The sequence below is a fragment of the Anoplopoma fimbria genome, chromosome 11 (assembly GCF_027596085.1).
Source record: "Anoplopoma fimbria isolate UVic2021 breed Golden Eagle Sablefish chromosome 11, Afim_UVic_2022, whole genome shotgun sequence".
Taxonomy (NCBI): domain Eukaryota; kingdom Metazoa; phylum Chordata; class Actinopteri; order Perciformes; family Anoplopomatidae; genus Anoplopoma; species Anoplopoma fimbria.
In genome coordinates, this window is record NC_072459.1 from 6,166,699 (window position 1) to 6,181,500 (window position 14,802).

Here is a 14,802-nt window from a genome sequence, read left to right on the forward strand (position 1 = left end):
ACTTGAGAACATAAGTAATTATGCCTTTAAAAACAGCATAAGATACATTCAAAAAGGAGCCCCTTTTCTTTTTAATACACAATATATATTGTCTAGGACAGTGGTTCTCAACCTTTTTTCAGTGATGTACCCCCTGTGAAATATTTTTTCAGCCACCCCAGCAAAGCATTTTTGGTTGAAAAAAAAGATGTAACACACAGCGCTATGCCATCAGTGTCTGATTTATTAAACTGTCAAGACTGAAGATTGCATTGTTGCATTGAATTCAGTTTATGAACTTACACTTATATTTTATTGGATATTTATTAAATAACTATTTTTAAAGGATTTTTGAATGGATGCTAATTTAAATATATATTTTTTTAAATCTCACGTACCCCCTGGAGTACCTTCACGTACCCCCATTTGAGAACCACTGGTCTAGGAGATATATTGTTTGTCAATAATACATTTCAGCACCAGGATAAGAGTGATGATATTTCTGCTCAATATCTGTGTGATCCTCCATTACGCTGCACAGCATCACTGTTTATTAGTCTCTCTGCATCTACGAGCACCTTAACTGTCCTTGCCTGTAGTTTGATAAAACCAATAAACACGACTGATTCCACTGCATCTTTCTTCACAGCTAGGGTTTGCTGTTTTTCTAAATTTCTCCTGTGAATCCAAATGTTTCATTCTTGAGCTGTAGATCGCAGTGCACAAAAATATACAGCAATGAAAATATAATTGTCTTTTCAATTCACACTGTAATTAACTTAATCAAGGTGTTGATAGGTTTGATAGAATTTAAGAAATATATCAGTATAGTCTTGTTACCTTTAGTGGAACTTTACCACCTAATCTCTCAGATTGTCACTCATTGTCTCCCCCCGTTTGCTGTTTTTACTTTTTAATCTGGATTAATCATATTTATATTCCACTGTTGGCATTTTTCCTTTGCTCTTCACAGGTCTTTCAATCTTTCCAGATCAGTCTTTGCCCAGTTATAAAATCAATTTATTTAATTTATCTGATTTAGTTGAGACCAAGTACAATATTAAGCATAAAGTTGGATTTACTGGATCTTCACTTGAGAGGCCACTTTCCTCCCTCTAGCTGAATTTTACTCTCCCATCATTTCTCACAGACTAGATTATACCTGAGAGACACACAGGGGGGACTCTCAGGTATAATCTAGTCTGTGTACAGGTCAAAGGGTTCTGTAGTAGTGTGCTTGTCGCTCCGGTAACAACCTCCCCTGAAGCACTGCTGTATCAATCTGCCCTCATTTCCAAAAACAGACAAACCCTATCAATTAGAAGTGTGTATCACGAGTTCCTCTAGCCATGTGCGTGTGTGAGACTGTGTGCACGTAGTACTGAGGACATATTGCCAAAACAGTTATGTAAAATTGCATATATGTACATCCTTGTTTTGCTAAACACAAAGCCAATGCATGAGGGATTTTATCAGCATATTATGAGCATTGGTGTCTGTTCAACATAACATCTGCGTGTTCTACTGTTGAATTGTTCATGGGAACTAGTTTCATAATATATGTAACTACATTATAGATGTCTAAATATTTATGCAAACTGTATCTGCCTGCACACATGTGCATCTGTATTGTATAATCAGGTCAGGGTGAGGGCGCGTTAATAAGTGTGCATATGTGCGTGTTAGTGGTGATGTCACGCAGTGTGTGTGTCAGCATCACGAGCGCTCGCCCTCAGGTGATGCTCTCTCCTCACGCAGACCTTCCTATTGTTCCCCCCCCCCCCTCACCTTTTGTGGCTCTTTGAAAGTGGAGCAGAAGCTTTAAGGTCAGAGGAGGTAACAGAAGCACAGAGTGTTTCTGAATAAAAGGCCTTTTTCACAGTGAAAACGATGGCTGTGTTCCATTGAGTGTCCCAGGTAACTAATTCAGCATTCACATTAGCAGGGCTAATATATTAAAGAAAATATATATAAATATAAAAATATATATTATATATAGTAACCATAGCAGTGTTAACTTATTTCTTCACAAAACATTATTGACTATGTTAAAAATGTTATCTGAAAAAAAACAACACTTTTTTAGCATTATTTTAGGAAAGTCACAGTTCATTTGCATATTGTGTAAAACAGAAATAGACAGACCACATGAGGAAATCTGTGTTTGCTGCATCTGTGGAACTCATGGCAAACATTAACTTAATAAATAGGTATTTCAATTGCTATTTAAATTATTATTTTTGTTAATCAACCGAAAAGGAAGTTACCACATTTCAAATGCGGAGGAGTGACGTAGAGACGCCGTACATGGCTCTGATAGCGGCAGCAACGTGTCAATCGCAGTAAGCCCGCCCTAAAGCATACTCCATTTTATGGTCTACTTGTGAACATCATGCTGTATTGAAGAAGACTTGAAACTAGCAATTGAGACCATAAACTCATGTTTACAATGTTTACTGAGGTAATAAATCTAGAGAGAAGTAGAGTCATTTTCTCATAAACTTCTATACAATCTGACTTACTTTTTGCAACCAGATAAGTCGACCCCTGCTGGTCATTAGAGAGAATGCAAGTTAGAAGACACTTTCGCATTGGCTTCACTCGGCAGAACCGGAGGTTGCCGCCTGGGTATATTACAATAGTGTTTCTATTTCTGTTATGGAGTATTGGCGATTGTGTGTTATTGTGGGTATGGTAAGTTGCAAATAGGGAGACAACACGATTGTTTTTGGATCCTGCTGTGAGACAGTAAAAGTATACCTCTAAGGTCTATAGAGACACCAGGCGGTGGGTGAGGGTTAATTACAACAGTGCTTTTCCTACCACGACATTTTTTTTTTTACTAAGTTCAATTTATAAATAAATTCTGTTATATGTATTTACCTCAGCTCATCCAGACTGTATATCTGACTCTCCTCTCCTCTTTTGTTGTTCCTCTTCCTCCTTCGTTCTGCTCCTCTCCTGTTCCCCTCGCTCTCTTGTTCTTACGCAAGTTTTGTTGTTATATAAGCAAAGGACTTTTATGTGTGTCTCACTGTGTCTTTGTCTATTTTATGTGTACATGTGCATGTGTGAGTCTCTAGACTCTCTAGATTTTCAGTGCTTGTGTTTGCCATCCATCTCCCTCACTTTGAAGCTGCTCTCTGGTTTAAGAGAGTCCCTTTTAAAATCAGTCCTTATATTGGTCTAGGTGTTGTGGCAACAATGGATTTTTCAACATGTATGTTTGTCCAGACAGGCGCGTCTCCTCTCAAGGGCAGTTGTTTCCAAAGGCGTTTGTCATTGATTCCATATAATTTAAACACATCAATCACACTGCAGATAGAACATGTCTTTACCACTTTAGGCTAACCTCCATGTCTCACTTTATTGTGAGTGGTAAATAGTAGAATATAAAGGAAAAAGTACTGTGGATAGGTAGCTAAACCAGTATGACAAGGTGATTCTGGTGCTTAAAGGAGCAGCATTTCATTCGTGGTTGTAATTTATGGTCTTAATGCTTTATCTTCAGAGGAGGACTCTTTGCACATTGTTGGCAATACAAATAATTGAAGTTTAATGATTTAATATCTAAATCAGCCACCAAAATGACATCACCTGACAGTATAGACCTAACAGGCAGACATATCTACTAAATTTACATCATTAGTTTTTGTTTCTATATGGTATTTGTTTTCTGATCTCTCCTTAACTGGTGCATGTGTTCTGTTCCATAACCTGGTTGCTGCTGTTATAACAGTATGCCACAAAGACAAACCGCTACCACCCCCAGCTCAGCACTTGTTTGCTAAATGTATTCTTATTTTTTTTTTTTTAAAACATCTCGACTGTCAGCTGTTGAGAAACCAGAGCAGCATGTCCTGCTCAGCAAGCAGAGACAAATAAGCCAGCGCTGTAAAGACAAATCCCTGGTGGTTGTTCAGCCTAAAACGCCACGGACCCGTTAACGGACTGCCCTCCACATGAGACGGCCTGCTTGGGAGACAGTTGCCGACAGCTCAGCATGCGTTCATAACTCACTCTTCATTAAACAGCTCTTGCCGCCGTCCCTGGCTTTAATGGATGATGTTATCGGCAAAGTAAAACAAAGGTTATCAAACCTCTTTTCATTTCAGAGCGCCTGAGGAGCGTGGATGTGCTCTGTGTTCTGATAGAATTCCAGTTAAAATCCCTGCGACATATAATATATATTTTTTGAGTGTATCGTTTTAGAAAAAACATATTTACTGACATTTGGTTTCATTGTGCATCTCCATATGTGGCACACAAAACTGTTGTATTTCCACTCATAAGTCATTGATGCAATCATATTTTTTGTTGTCCTGAATCCCAGTTTGCAAAGGCGACTACCAACATTTGGCCTTTGAATAAAATTACATAAATTCAAAAATGTGTGATGGGGTGTCTGTAGCTCAGTTATTGTAGATCTGGTCGGCCATTAATTGCAAGTTAGTGGTTCCCCAAGCTTTTCCAATCCACATGGGGAAGTGTCCCGAAGCAAGACGCTGAACCCAACTTTGATTTCAATGAATAAAATATGAATTGCTTTGAACAAAAGTGTCCGTGGAGTGTAATGTTCCCATGGTTGGAAAAAGAACCATGGCAACCAAAGCCTCTTTTTTGGGGGGGGGGATTTAGGTTAAGTTGAAAGTATTGGATTTACATTAAGGTTACAATAAAAACACCTCCACAAGGACGGCCATGTTGCTCTGTTCCTGCTGGATGTCTAAGTAGGCCACTGTTTCCTAACATCTTAGCCATAAGACATTGATAAACTGATATAGTCCAAGGTTTCTTTACCTTGTTTTTTTGCCCCCTAGTGGTCAAAAATCTGTTTTTAGTATAAGTCAACTAGATGGCGGATGTCCTTCTTTGTTTTGCTGGTCACATGATGGCTCAATGTCCAGCCTCGCTCAGCATATCTGTCTGAATGGCCATTTACCCTTTCTGTCTGGTTTCTATTCTTCCCTGACCCTCTCTGTCTTCCCATATCTCTTTTGCTTTCTCCCCTCCCTCCCTCCCTCACGCCATTCCTTTCTCCCTTCCTCAGCCGTCAACTTGGCCCATATCTGTCCGCCTGTTGTCTTGTACCATCTTGTGTGTATTGGCCTCTCGGCTCTCGCTGTTCCTCAGTCTCCCTCCTGCCAGTTGCGTTACCCCCTATTCCACCCCCTATTCCACCCCCGTCTCTCCTTCTGTGTGTTGTCAAAACCCTCTACATCAGTCTCAAATGCTCTCTCCTTGGAAGCATCCCCCCAACCTACATCTGTCCCTCCCTGCTCAGGAATTTTCCACCCTTTTGTCTTGCCTTTCTGTTCTGTTCATCTACACTTGGCTTGACCTTTTCCTTTTAATCTTTCAGTCTGTCTCACTCCCCCTGCAGGGCCGCCTTTTCCACTTTTGTTATCTTTCCTTTCTTATCTATATATTCTTATATTTCAGAGTGTATTATCACAGTTGGGCCTGTGTAATCACTTACAATCACAAAGTGGCACAACAGTGGTATGACAAGCAATGCCTTAAGTTATGGAAGAGATTTGGAATATATATCTAAATATTTAACGAACAGCAATCCATGCTGAAGTGGCAGCACACTATTTCTAGACATGCCTTGAAATAAGGTTCATATTTAGTAGAAGAAGCACATTTTTCAAGATTGTTTAAGACCAAAAAAGTGTGGAATATTTCACTTCAAATGAAAAATCCCTTGTTATCCACATTATGTATAGACACTCTTTATGGTTTGACCAATCCAATTCTAAACAGAGGTAGAGGGCAGTTGATTTAATATATGTATGTGGTCCAACGTTTTAGCTTAGTTTGCCACGCATCTTAAAATTTGGCAAATTCTTGTAAACTTAGCTTCTGGCCGAGACAAAGCAAGTGATTCTCAAGTCTGTGTTCTTCATTCTTTCCAAACTTTCGATCAGTATTTTGATATCAGGAATATGACCTATTCTATTGAAATTTTAGATCTGTTTCCAGTGAGAAATTAATATCGTGACTTTGCTGTTTTTTTATTCAGAATTTAAAGACAACCATGCTCATATAGTAGCTAATATGCACACTACAATATTTGTTTATTCATCGCAAGTCATATCATCATCAAAACTATTAAACATGATGTATATGAATATTGATGTTATCGCACATTGCATATTGTCCTCATACCGGGACAAAAAATTTACAATTCTGACTGCAAATGTAGCAAATGTATCTCTGTACTGTTTGGTTTCCAAAATAGCCCCTAAAAAGTTATTTTGCGACATAATAAGTGACTTTTATTACTGTAAAATGTTTGCGGAGTGCATGAAGGTGGAATAAATGTGCTACAAAAAATGTATGCTAAGGACCAAGAGTTCATCTAATGATCATTTTTTTACCCTCTTTTGATTTTTACAACAGTAGGATGAAAAAATATTATGCCAACATATAACATTCCAAGTGTAAAAGTCTGTGTGGGCTATTACTTAATAAACTAACTTTCTAACTGACAACAAACCACCATCCAGTCAAATCATCAAACTACTTCTCTCCTTTGCTGTCTCTTACCTTATTGTCGGAAAGCCCGGTGACTTGGTCGACAAACTCCTCCTGGATCATGAAGGCAGCCAGGTTGGCAGTGTAAGAGGCCAGGAAGATGACAGCGAAGAAGGCCCACACAGACACTATGAACTTACTGGTGGTTCCCTTCGGGTTCTGCACTGGCACAGAGTTGTTGAAGACCAGACCCCACAGCAGCCACACGGCCTTACCCATGGTGAAGGAAGGGCCATGGGGGTCTGAAAGAGAGAAAGAGGGGGGAGAGACGGATGGTTTAGAGGAAGAGGAGGACATACAAACTGTAGATGCAATAGATGAGAATACATTCTTCTGTGTGTGTGTGTTCGTGTGCATGCTGACCTCTTCCTTGTGCCAGGTTTCTGTTAAATCCAAGAGGACTGATGTACTCAAACATAAAGACAGCCATTGCAGTGACCAGTAGGAGCATCACAAACATCATCACCCACACTGATGCACTGAACGGCTCTGTGAGAGAGAGAGAGAGAGAGAGAGAGAGAGAGAGAGAAAGGGAAAGAAAACATCTATTAACACATGTTGGATTACATCTTTAACATCACTATTTCTAAATTGTGCTCACTCATTTTCTGTCTTTCCATGTATACACAAAAAGACATCGAGGCAAGAACTACATAGCTAACAAGCTTACCCCTGCATGCCTGTCCCCCTCCAACACACACACACACACTTGCATATACCCACACACACACACACACCTCCTATTTGACAGTGTGAGGAGGCGCACAGTATAGGAAGCCCTGGTGTCAGCACTCCTGTCCTCCCTCTGAGCTCAACAACACTACCGCAGAGATTAAACCCCGCTCTAATGTATGGTAGAGCACTGCTGGCACAGCGCCGCGCACTGTGTGTGCAAAATTGTGCGCATGTGTGCGCTGGCAAGCCGCCATTATTGGTTATTCCTACTAATTGCTATTTTTCACAGCGGTAACTGCATGCTGCACAAATGTCAGTGTGTGGACTTGTGTGTTTCTCTGCTTTTTTGTGTTCATGCTTGGGTGTGCCTGTGTGTGTGTGTGTGTGTGTGTGCGCGTGGCTTCAACGTATGCACGTGCAGGAACTTTGGGCGTCGATGCCGAAGCACTGCGCATCACATGAACGTGACCGAGCAGCCGTAGCAGGGATATCCATGGTCACGTTAAGATCCTGCGCTTAACTCCCTCTCAGGTAAGTGGGAGTCATTGTGGCAGAAAGCAGGAGTTGAGCTAAATCCCTCTGATGAAAGAGCAAGTATTGACAGCTGCGTAACAGAGCCGAATTGTATTGTCAGCTCTGTATCTCAGGGAACAACACACACACACACACACACACACACACACACACATATACATACACACACACACAAAACAAATACCATTCTACCCTCAAACGAACCGATAAAGCAAACAATAGAGATCAAACTCTCCCGCTCTCCTGAGTCCTACAACAAAGCAAGAGTTTTAAGGTGACAGTTACCTAAAAAGGCTGACGGGGAGACCGTTCCATTGCTACGGGATACCATGACGCTGATCCCGGTTTCCACGAACGGGACGGAGAAATCGATGACCTCAGAACGCTCCTCATTGATCGTCAGAGATCCGACGGCCATGACGGCTTTCTTATAGACCACCTTTGGAGGGTGGACGAGAGGGAGGGACGCAAGGTTAAAGGGAGGGAGGGAGGGAGGGAGGAATAATGGATGGATGGATGGATGGATGGATGGGTGAGGAGAGTGAGTGATGAGGGATGAAGGAGGAGAGACAAGTGAGGACAGGGAGATGGGATTAAATGGATGTTAAGGAGGAGAAAGATAGGGAGGGTAAAAGAGAAAAGACAAGGAGGGAAAAAGGTGAAGATGCATAAGGAGTGGGTGAAATGGGAGAAAGTAGGAGATGGAGGAAGGAAGAGAAGAAGAACGAATGTTTAATCATTGTGGAACTCACTGGTTTTCCACATGTGAAAGACAGTCAAAGGCAACAAGCATCAATATCATAAACCCCCCTAAAACTTCACTATATTTAATTCATGATGTATGTTCAGATCCTGGATCAGTGTTGCAGATTGAGCCAATCTTCAGTCCATATTTTTTATACCCATGTGCATCTCTCTCTCCAGTTTACTTTTGGACGATCATTTCATACATCATTGTTTTTCTTAAAGCCGTATTGTCAGTAGGCCCAAACCTAGTATGAATTATACTGACTGCACAACAATAAAGTGTTTCATCTCAAATCTTAATCAATATTATCAATATGTGAACAGGGCTCACTGCTACAATAAGATGAATGCCAGAAATGTCTGCCATGAGAATAAATATAGATGGCAATACATGTTACAGTCCTAATAGGAACTCCTTTACCTGCAGGTTGAAGCTGGTTTTTAAAAATATGCAAAATACTTTTCTGCAGAAGTAGCTAAGAGTTGTTTACTTTCCAGAACCTTTACAGTTAGTGCCAAAACCACATAACTTAATAAAAGGTATTTCTCTACATCCTGTGAAAGTTTTGCAAAGTCAACAACTAAACCTTTTTTTGGGGAGAAAATACTGCAAGAGACAGGACTACCCTGTCATACAGATATCTCTTATTTCCTCCCAGCCAAGGCTTGCATTACAGATGTACTACACACTAAAAGTGAAGACTAATCAATAATCTTATACATCATTCATGACATGCTCCTGCAGTCCACTTTCTTAAAGTGCCAACTCCGAGACCAGCAGGCAAAAAGTAGTCGAGCAGTTTGTTGTAATGAATACATTTAGATTCATCACCGTAAAACATCCATACACAGATAACTGCATCTCTACCTGCTTCATAAACATGTCATAAAAATAAACCGATGTTAGATTGGCACAGATTTGTTCCATTTGACTAACATCTGCTACAGATGTCTGGTTTCACATGCTTTTGGGGGATCATCTGATATTGATATTTATTGGGTGAACAATGGTTCTTGCTCTTACCTCTCCCACCATCCCATTCCAGACATTGTTGATCTTCTTGCCATGCTTGCCATTGGTTACCAGGTACAGGTCATAGGTGAACTTTACATACTTGGCAATCTTTTTCAGAATATCGATGCAGAAGCCTTTGCAGCACTTCTTGATGTATGTCCCACCAGCCTCAGTTGTGTTGCTAAAGAAGCACAGACAGAAAACGCACACATTGTTAGCAAGTCATTTTGAACAGCAGCTGCTTCGACCAATTACAAACTGCAGTTCAGTGTGAGTGAAAAAAAGAAGAAGAGAGAAATGGAAGATTTCATGACCATGTTAATCCACGTGGATGTTTTTTCTTTATGATTTCAACTTTTATTTCCACCTCTATAAACCACGTCCGGCTTGCTTTTCTTCCCATTCTACTCTATATGAATGCACCAATGAACAAACATCACGCTGGGACTTTTTCACCTTTAAGTTCAGGCCGTCCTATTCAGGAACGACATCAGACGACTTGAAAAAAAAACCATGTTCCCCCTCTCCTTCAACCCCCCTCTCTCTGGAGAAGGAGGTTTATGACGGCACTGCATCTGCAAGCCTTGTACCATCTGTGTATATGAATTTGAGAGCAGGAGAGTTCACACACTGTTCACTCACGCACACACACACACACACACACACACAGGACTGTACATCAACTTTTTTTTCAGCCACCTGGGACTCTCATTTAACTTTTAGATGTGTGCTAATTAGGGGAAGATAACCTCGTCCTTTAGTTTAACAACAACCTGGACACAAAGTTGATGGAAAGAGAGAGAGAAAAAAAACCACATCCGGTCGTGACTCTGCAGTTTCTTTCAGAGATGAAACTCTTGTCACTTTGATAGAATTCAGTAGTGTCGGAAAAACATTAGCTTAATCTTGCCCCAAGTGCAAACTCCTGTGTTACCCTCACTAGTCCCCATCGACCTGTCAAACAAATGTCACCCCAAGTGGAATCCTTTCCTGTCTTCAGACTGGGGAGGAATCCACTCGTTATGGTCCAACAGTTTCACACAAGAGAGAAAATGTTTTGGAAAAGCCAGGCGCTGATCTGTCAGCAGTTGTGAATTACTTTTTGTGTGAAATGTTGCGCGACCTCCCAGGCTGATTCTTTCTACAGCTATATAAGATATTATCTTCTATCGCAGCTGCTGGAGATAAAATGAAATTAAGAAGCTCATTTATATCTAAGCCCCTTCAAACATACCATGTGTTAACTAAATCTGGCTAATTCACTGCCAGAGAAGCAATATTGGTTTTGTTTCCTTATCAAGCAAAAATAAAGACTTTTGAAAGACTTTTGACAAAACCTATTTGTCCTACTAAAGGTGGCCCATGTCTTCAAATTCAGAACATGGACAAAGACACTTGCAGATAAGGACAATGGGAGAGTAAAATATATTGTGGCTTGTGGCCCAGCTTGCACTGCATATGTGTGACTTTAAAAGCATTCAATAACTTCAAAGAGTCCTAATTGAATATCTACACAATAAAGAAAACTTCCTTAATTTGTAAGATGCAAGTTCACCCTCAATAAAAGCAGTAAATCAGGAAATAAATGTGTACAAAATGTCACGGCTGACTACATTTTATGTACTGATGTTGAAACGATAAGAGAAATGTAGTCATGTGACTGTAATGTATCTATGTAGATAAAGTGGGACGGGCGGAGTGCAGGGAATGGGATCTGTGATAATAATAACAGAAACAAGGACAACTGAGTCAAGTTTCTGGCACTTTCAGCTGGTGGGGGCCGTGACAGAGCGAGCATATAGGCCAGAACTGTAATAGCTGCATCCATGAACACAGCGTACCCATTTAGACCGGCCATAGTACAGTTCAGGCGGTAAGAGCATGTGATGTTATGGAGGCTGTTTGTGAAGTTGCCAGGGCCGACTGGATATAGAAACGCTACAGGGCCCCGAGGGGTCTCCAGAGAGGCCCGTTTGGGTATGTGTGCTCAGCGCGAGTGTGGCTTGTTCTCGGGCCTAGCCTGGATGAGTGAATTTGTGGTTCTGCATGCATGGATAGTCCTCCATCCCCCGATCCAACTCCTCTCACTCTGCCTCCCTCCTTCCCCTCCATCCATCCCCTCCTTCTCCAAATGGACACCACGGATGCTTGAGAGGGAATTGCGCTGTGGGAGGGAGGAACGAGCCCGGATGCATTGGCCTGTGAGTGAGTGGACATGTGGCAACAGAGAGTGTATATGAACTTGTGTGTGTGTGTGTGTGTGTGTGTGTGTGTGTGTGTGTGTGTGTTTGTGTTTGTGTTCTTCCTTGGAGATGCTTTATCCTCCGCCCTACTTCACAGTCATTCTAGATGAAAATCTCTCTTGGCCTCTTCCCTGGGACCCTATTACCGCTTAATCAGCTCTGTTTGTGTGTTTGTGTGTATGTGTGTGCGTGTGTGTGTGTGTGTGCTTGAATAGTAGTTATAGTCAGTAACTTTGTATACATGCATGTATGAAGTGGAAAGACTGACATGAAGTGTGTAGTACATCCACCAGTGTTACTGAAAGTGTGTGTGTGTGTGTTCCAGTAGAGAGAAATAATATTAAATTATCTACAAACCGATTACATGCTTTGATTCAGCAGCATTCAAGCCACTCAGTGACACACACACACACACACACACACACACACACACACACACACACACACACACACTGACACACACACGCCCTAAGCCAATCTCACTGTGTGCGTATACTTCAGGAACACAATATAGCAAGGGGCCAGCAGTATTTGGGCATTAGAGAGAAAATTGGTAAGGAAGGAAGTAAATCGCTGAGTTCAGCAGTCGCCTCCATTTTCAGGGGGGAGGAGAGAAGCTGCTGCAATGATCGCACACTGCACCTCTACCCGAGCTGGTGAGAGGAGCGAGAGACGCAGAGCAACACAGCAACTGTGCTGAAGGAAGTGGAACAAGGATGATGTCATCTTTGCCACCTTCTAATTGCCCAACACATCGATTTAAAAGAGAACTTACATTTCTGTGTCGCGCTGAGTCACATTTTTCACACATTCGAAGTTGCCAGTCAATCAGTGAGTTTGTAGCCTGCATCTAATGGAGACTACAGTCTATTTGTGTTGTTCATTAACTGTTTTAGTCGTGAACCTTTAATACCACTGTATGTTAATATGTGTGTTTTTTGTTCATGCCCACAGTAATTTACTTACTTTACTCCCTTTCACTATGCATTTGAATATCTTGCAGGCGATTGCTTAGCATTTTAAGAGGATAGCTGTTGACTATGCTAAGCTAAGGTAAAGCTTTATTCTTAAAGATAATGATATATAGGTTATTGTTTGAAAAGCGATAAATATCTCTGTGAATTTGTCTGTTAATCCACATTATCATCATCACTTTTGCAGTTTTGGCTCTTGAAAACTGCACATACTGTATATTCCCTTTGAGAAGCTGCACAAAGACACGATCAAACCAGTGGTCGAACCATTGGACCTGGAAACCTCGAGCAGATTTCCAATGAGAGCAACAGTGCGAGCGAGATGGATGGACGTGAGACTTACTCTTTAATATGCTTCCTGCAGGGCACGGAGTTCCTCATGCAGGTACCGGTCAGCCTCTCTACATCCTCCACTATGACAAAGGGTTTCTCCTCCAACGTGACGATGGACAGGTGGTTGTCGTCCATCTCTGCATCGCCGAAGGAGTTGAAGCGCGGCCACACCGGGTACTTGAGTGTCAGGCTGCGGTTGTCCAGTTTCCCCATCTGGAAGGAAGGAGAGGTGGATAACACAGTCGAAATGATAAATGAGTTAAGCTCAACAAGATTGTTAAATCAATTCAAAAAACTAGATTAGCTGAATTTATATTTTAGCAATTTTAAAGAGGGTGTGGATCTCATCGAATACTTAATAATTAGTGAGCAGATTGGGAATCAGCAATTGTTGGGTTTAAACCCATGACCTCACATTGAAAAGACAGTCTCTCTAACTACTCGGCAGGTCTGTTGCCTTCATGTCTAATGGTTACAAGCAGACAGGAAGTGGAAGTGGTGGGAAAATGACGTCCACCGCTCAGTGATCATAACATGGCAGGAAAAATGCAGTGTGTTACCTTTCTTTACCTGGTAGTTTCCTAACTGCTGTAATCTGTTGCCCAATAACTCAAAGCAGACAGGAAGTGGAGAGGATTACAAATGTAGACACACGTTAACATTTCCTTTAAATGTTACATATGTTGCTTTTTCTTTTTTTTTTGGCACAAAAAACATTCAAATCAGCACACACATGTTCACAGACCATAATAAATGTGACTACCGGTACGACAGTAGGTACAACGTAGCAGATTAAAAGCACGGTGTGTGGGGATGCATGACAGAATGCACACGGGGGGATATGCAGAATGGTTATGAACGCAAACATATATGAGAAAGAGAGAGGGAGTTTGGAAGTGTGATGGCGATGCGACTCTGTCAATAATTCAGAACGTTTTCAGAGCAGTGATGCCACACATTCCCCTATGAATGCTCTTTGCCAACCTACATCTGTGTGTGTGTGTGTGTGTGTGTGTGTGTGTGTGTGTGTGTGTGTGTGTGTGTGTGTGTGTGTGTGTGTGTGTGTGTGTGTGTGTGTGTGTACGGTCTTTATGCATGTTTGTATCCGACAGGGGAGGCGAGGCTTTGCTCCACTCTCCATTATTAATGTTACAGGAGCCAGAAAATGGCCAAACCTCGCTTTCACTCTTTCCCTCCATTACAAGAGTCCTTCTTCTTTCTTGTCTGTCTCCTCGGCTCATGCAGCTTCACCGTTGAGGACTTTACAGCCGATGTGTTTTTTAGTGCATCACACACTCATTTAGGTGCACAAGGATGTAAATGTGTGGATGTGTAAGACAGTAATGAATGAGGATGGACTAAGATGCTGAAAATGGTACTATTGTGTGTGTGTGTGTGTGTGTGTGTGTGTGTGTGTGAACGAAATAGATTATTTCAAAAACAAACAGTCACAGTCACACATAATACATCACCTCTTTGACCCTGCAGTCATATCGGACAGTCGTTCACACACACACACACACACACACACACACACACACACACACACACACACACACACACACACACACACACACACACACACACACACACACATGCACACACACACATGTTGTTGCTCAGCCTGCATGCCTGGCTAAGTCATTAACAGGCGAGCAGAGAGGAGGTAGTGAAATTAGCATTTTAATTGTTTTGCTTTGAGTGGTTTTCTATCCTCTGACAGGGATTAGAGTCTTTTCTCCACCGCTGTCAACAGCTCACT

At 41.5% G+C, this 14,802-nt stretch overlaps 1 protein-coding gene across 1 annotated transcript in view; it reads right to left on the bottom strand.

Annotated features, from left to right (window-relative positions):
* The window catches only part of grin2aa (glutamate receptor, ionotropic, N-methyl D-aspartate 2A, a), a 131,235-nt gene that overhangs the window by 13,805 nt on the left and 102,628 nt on the right, over nucleotides 1-14,802 (bottom strand). The window contains 5 exon segments of the mRNA XM_054607241.1: nucleotides 6,532-6,761; nucleotides 6,883-7,008; nucleotides 8,014-8,167; nucleotides 9,500-9,671; nucleotides 13,051-13,253. Coding sequence (XP_054463216.1) covers nucleotides 6,532-6,761; nucleotides 6,883-7,008; nucleotides 8,014-8,167; nucleotides 9,500-9,671; nucleotides 13,051-13,253 — 885 coding nt within the window.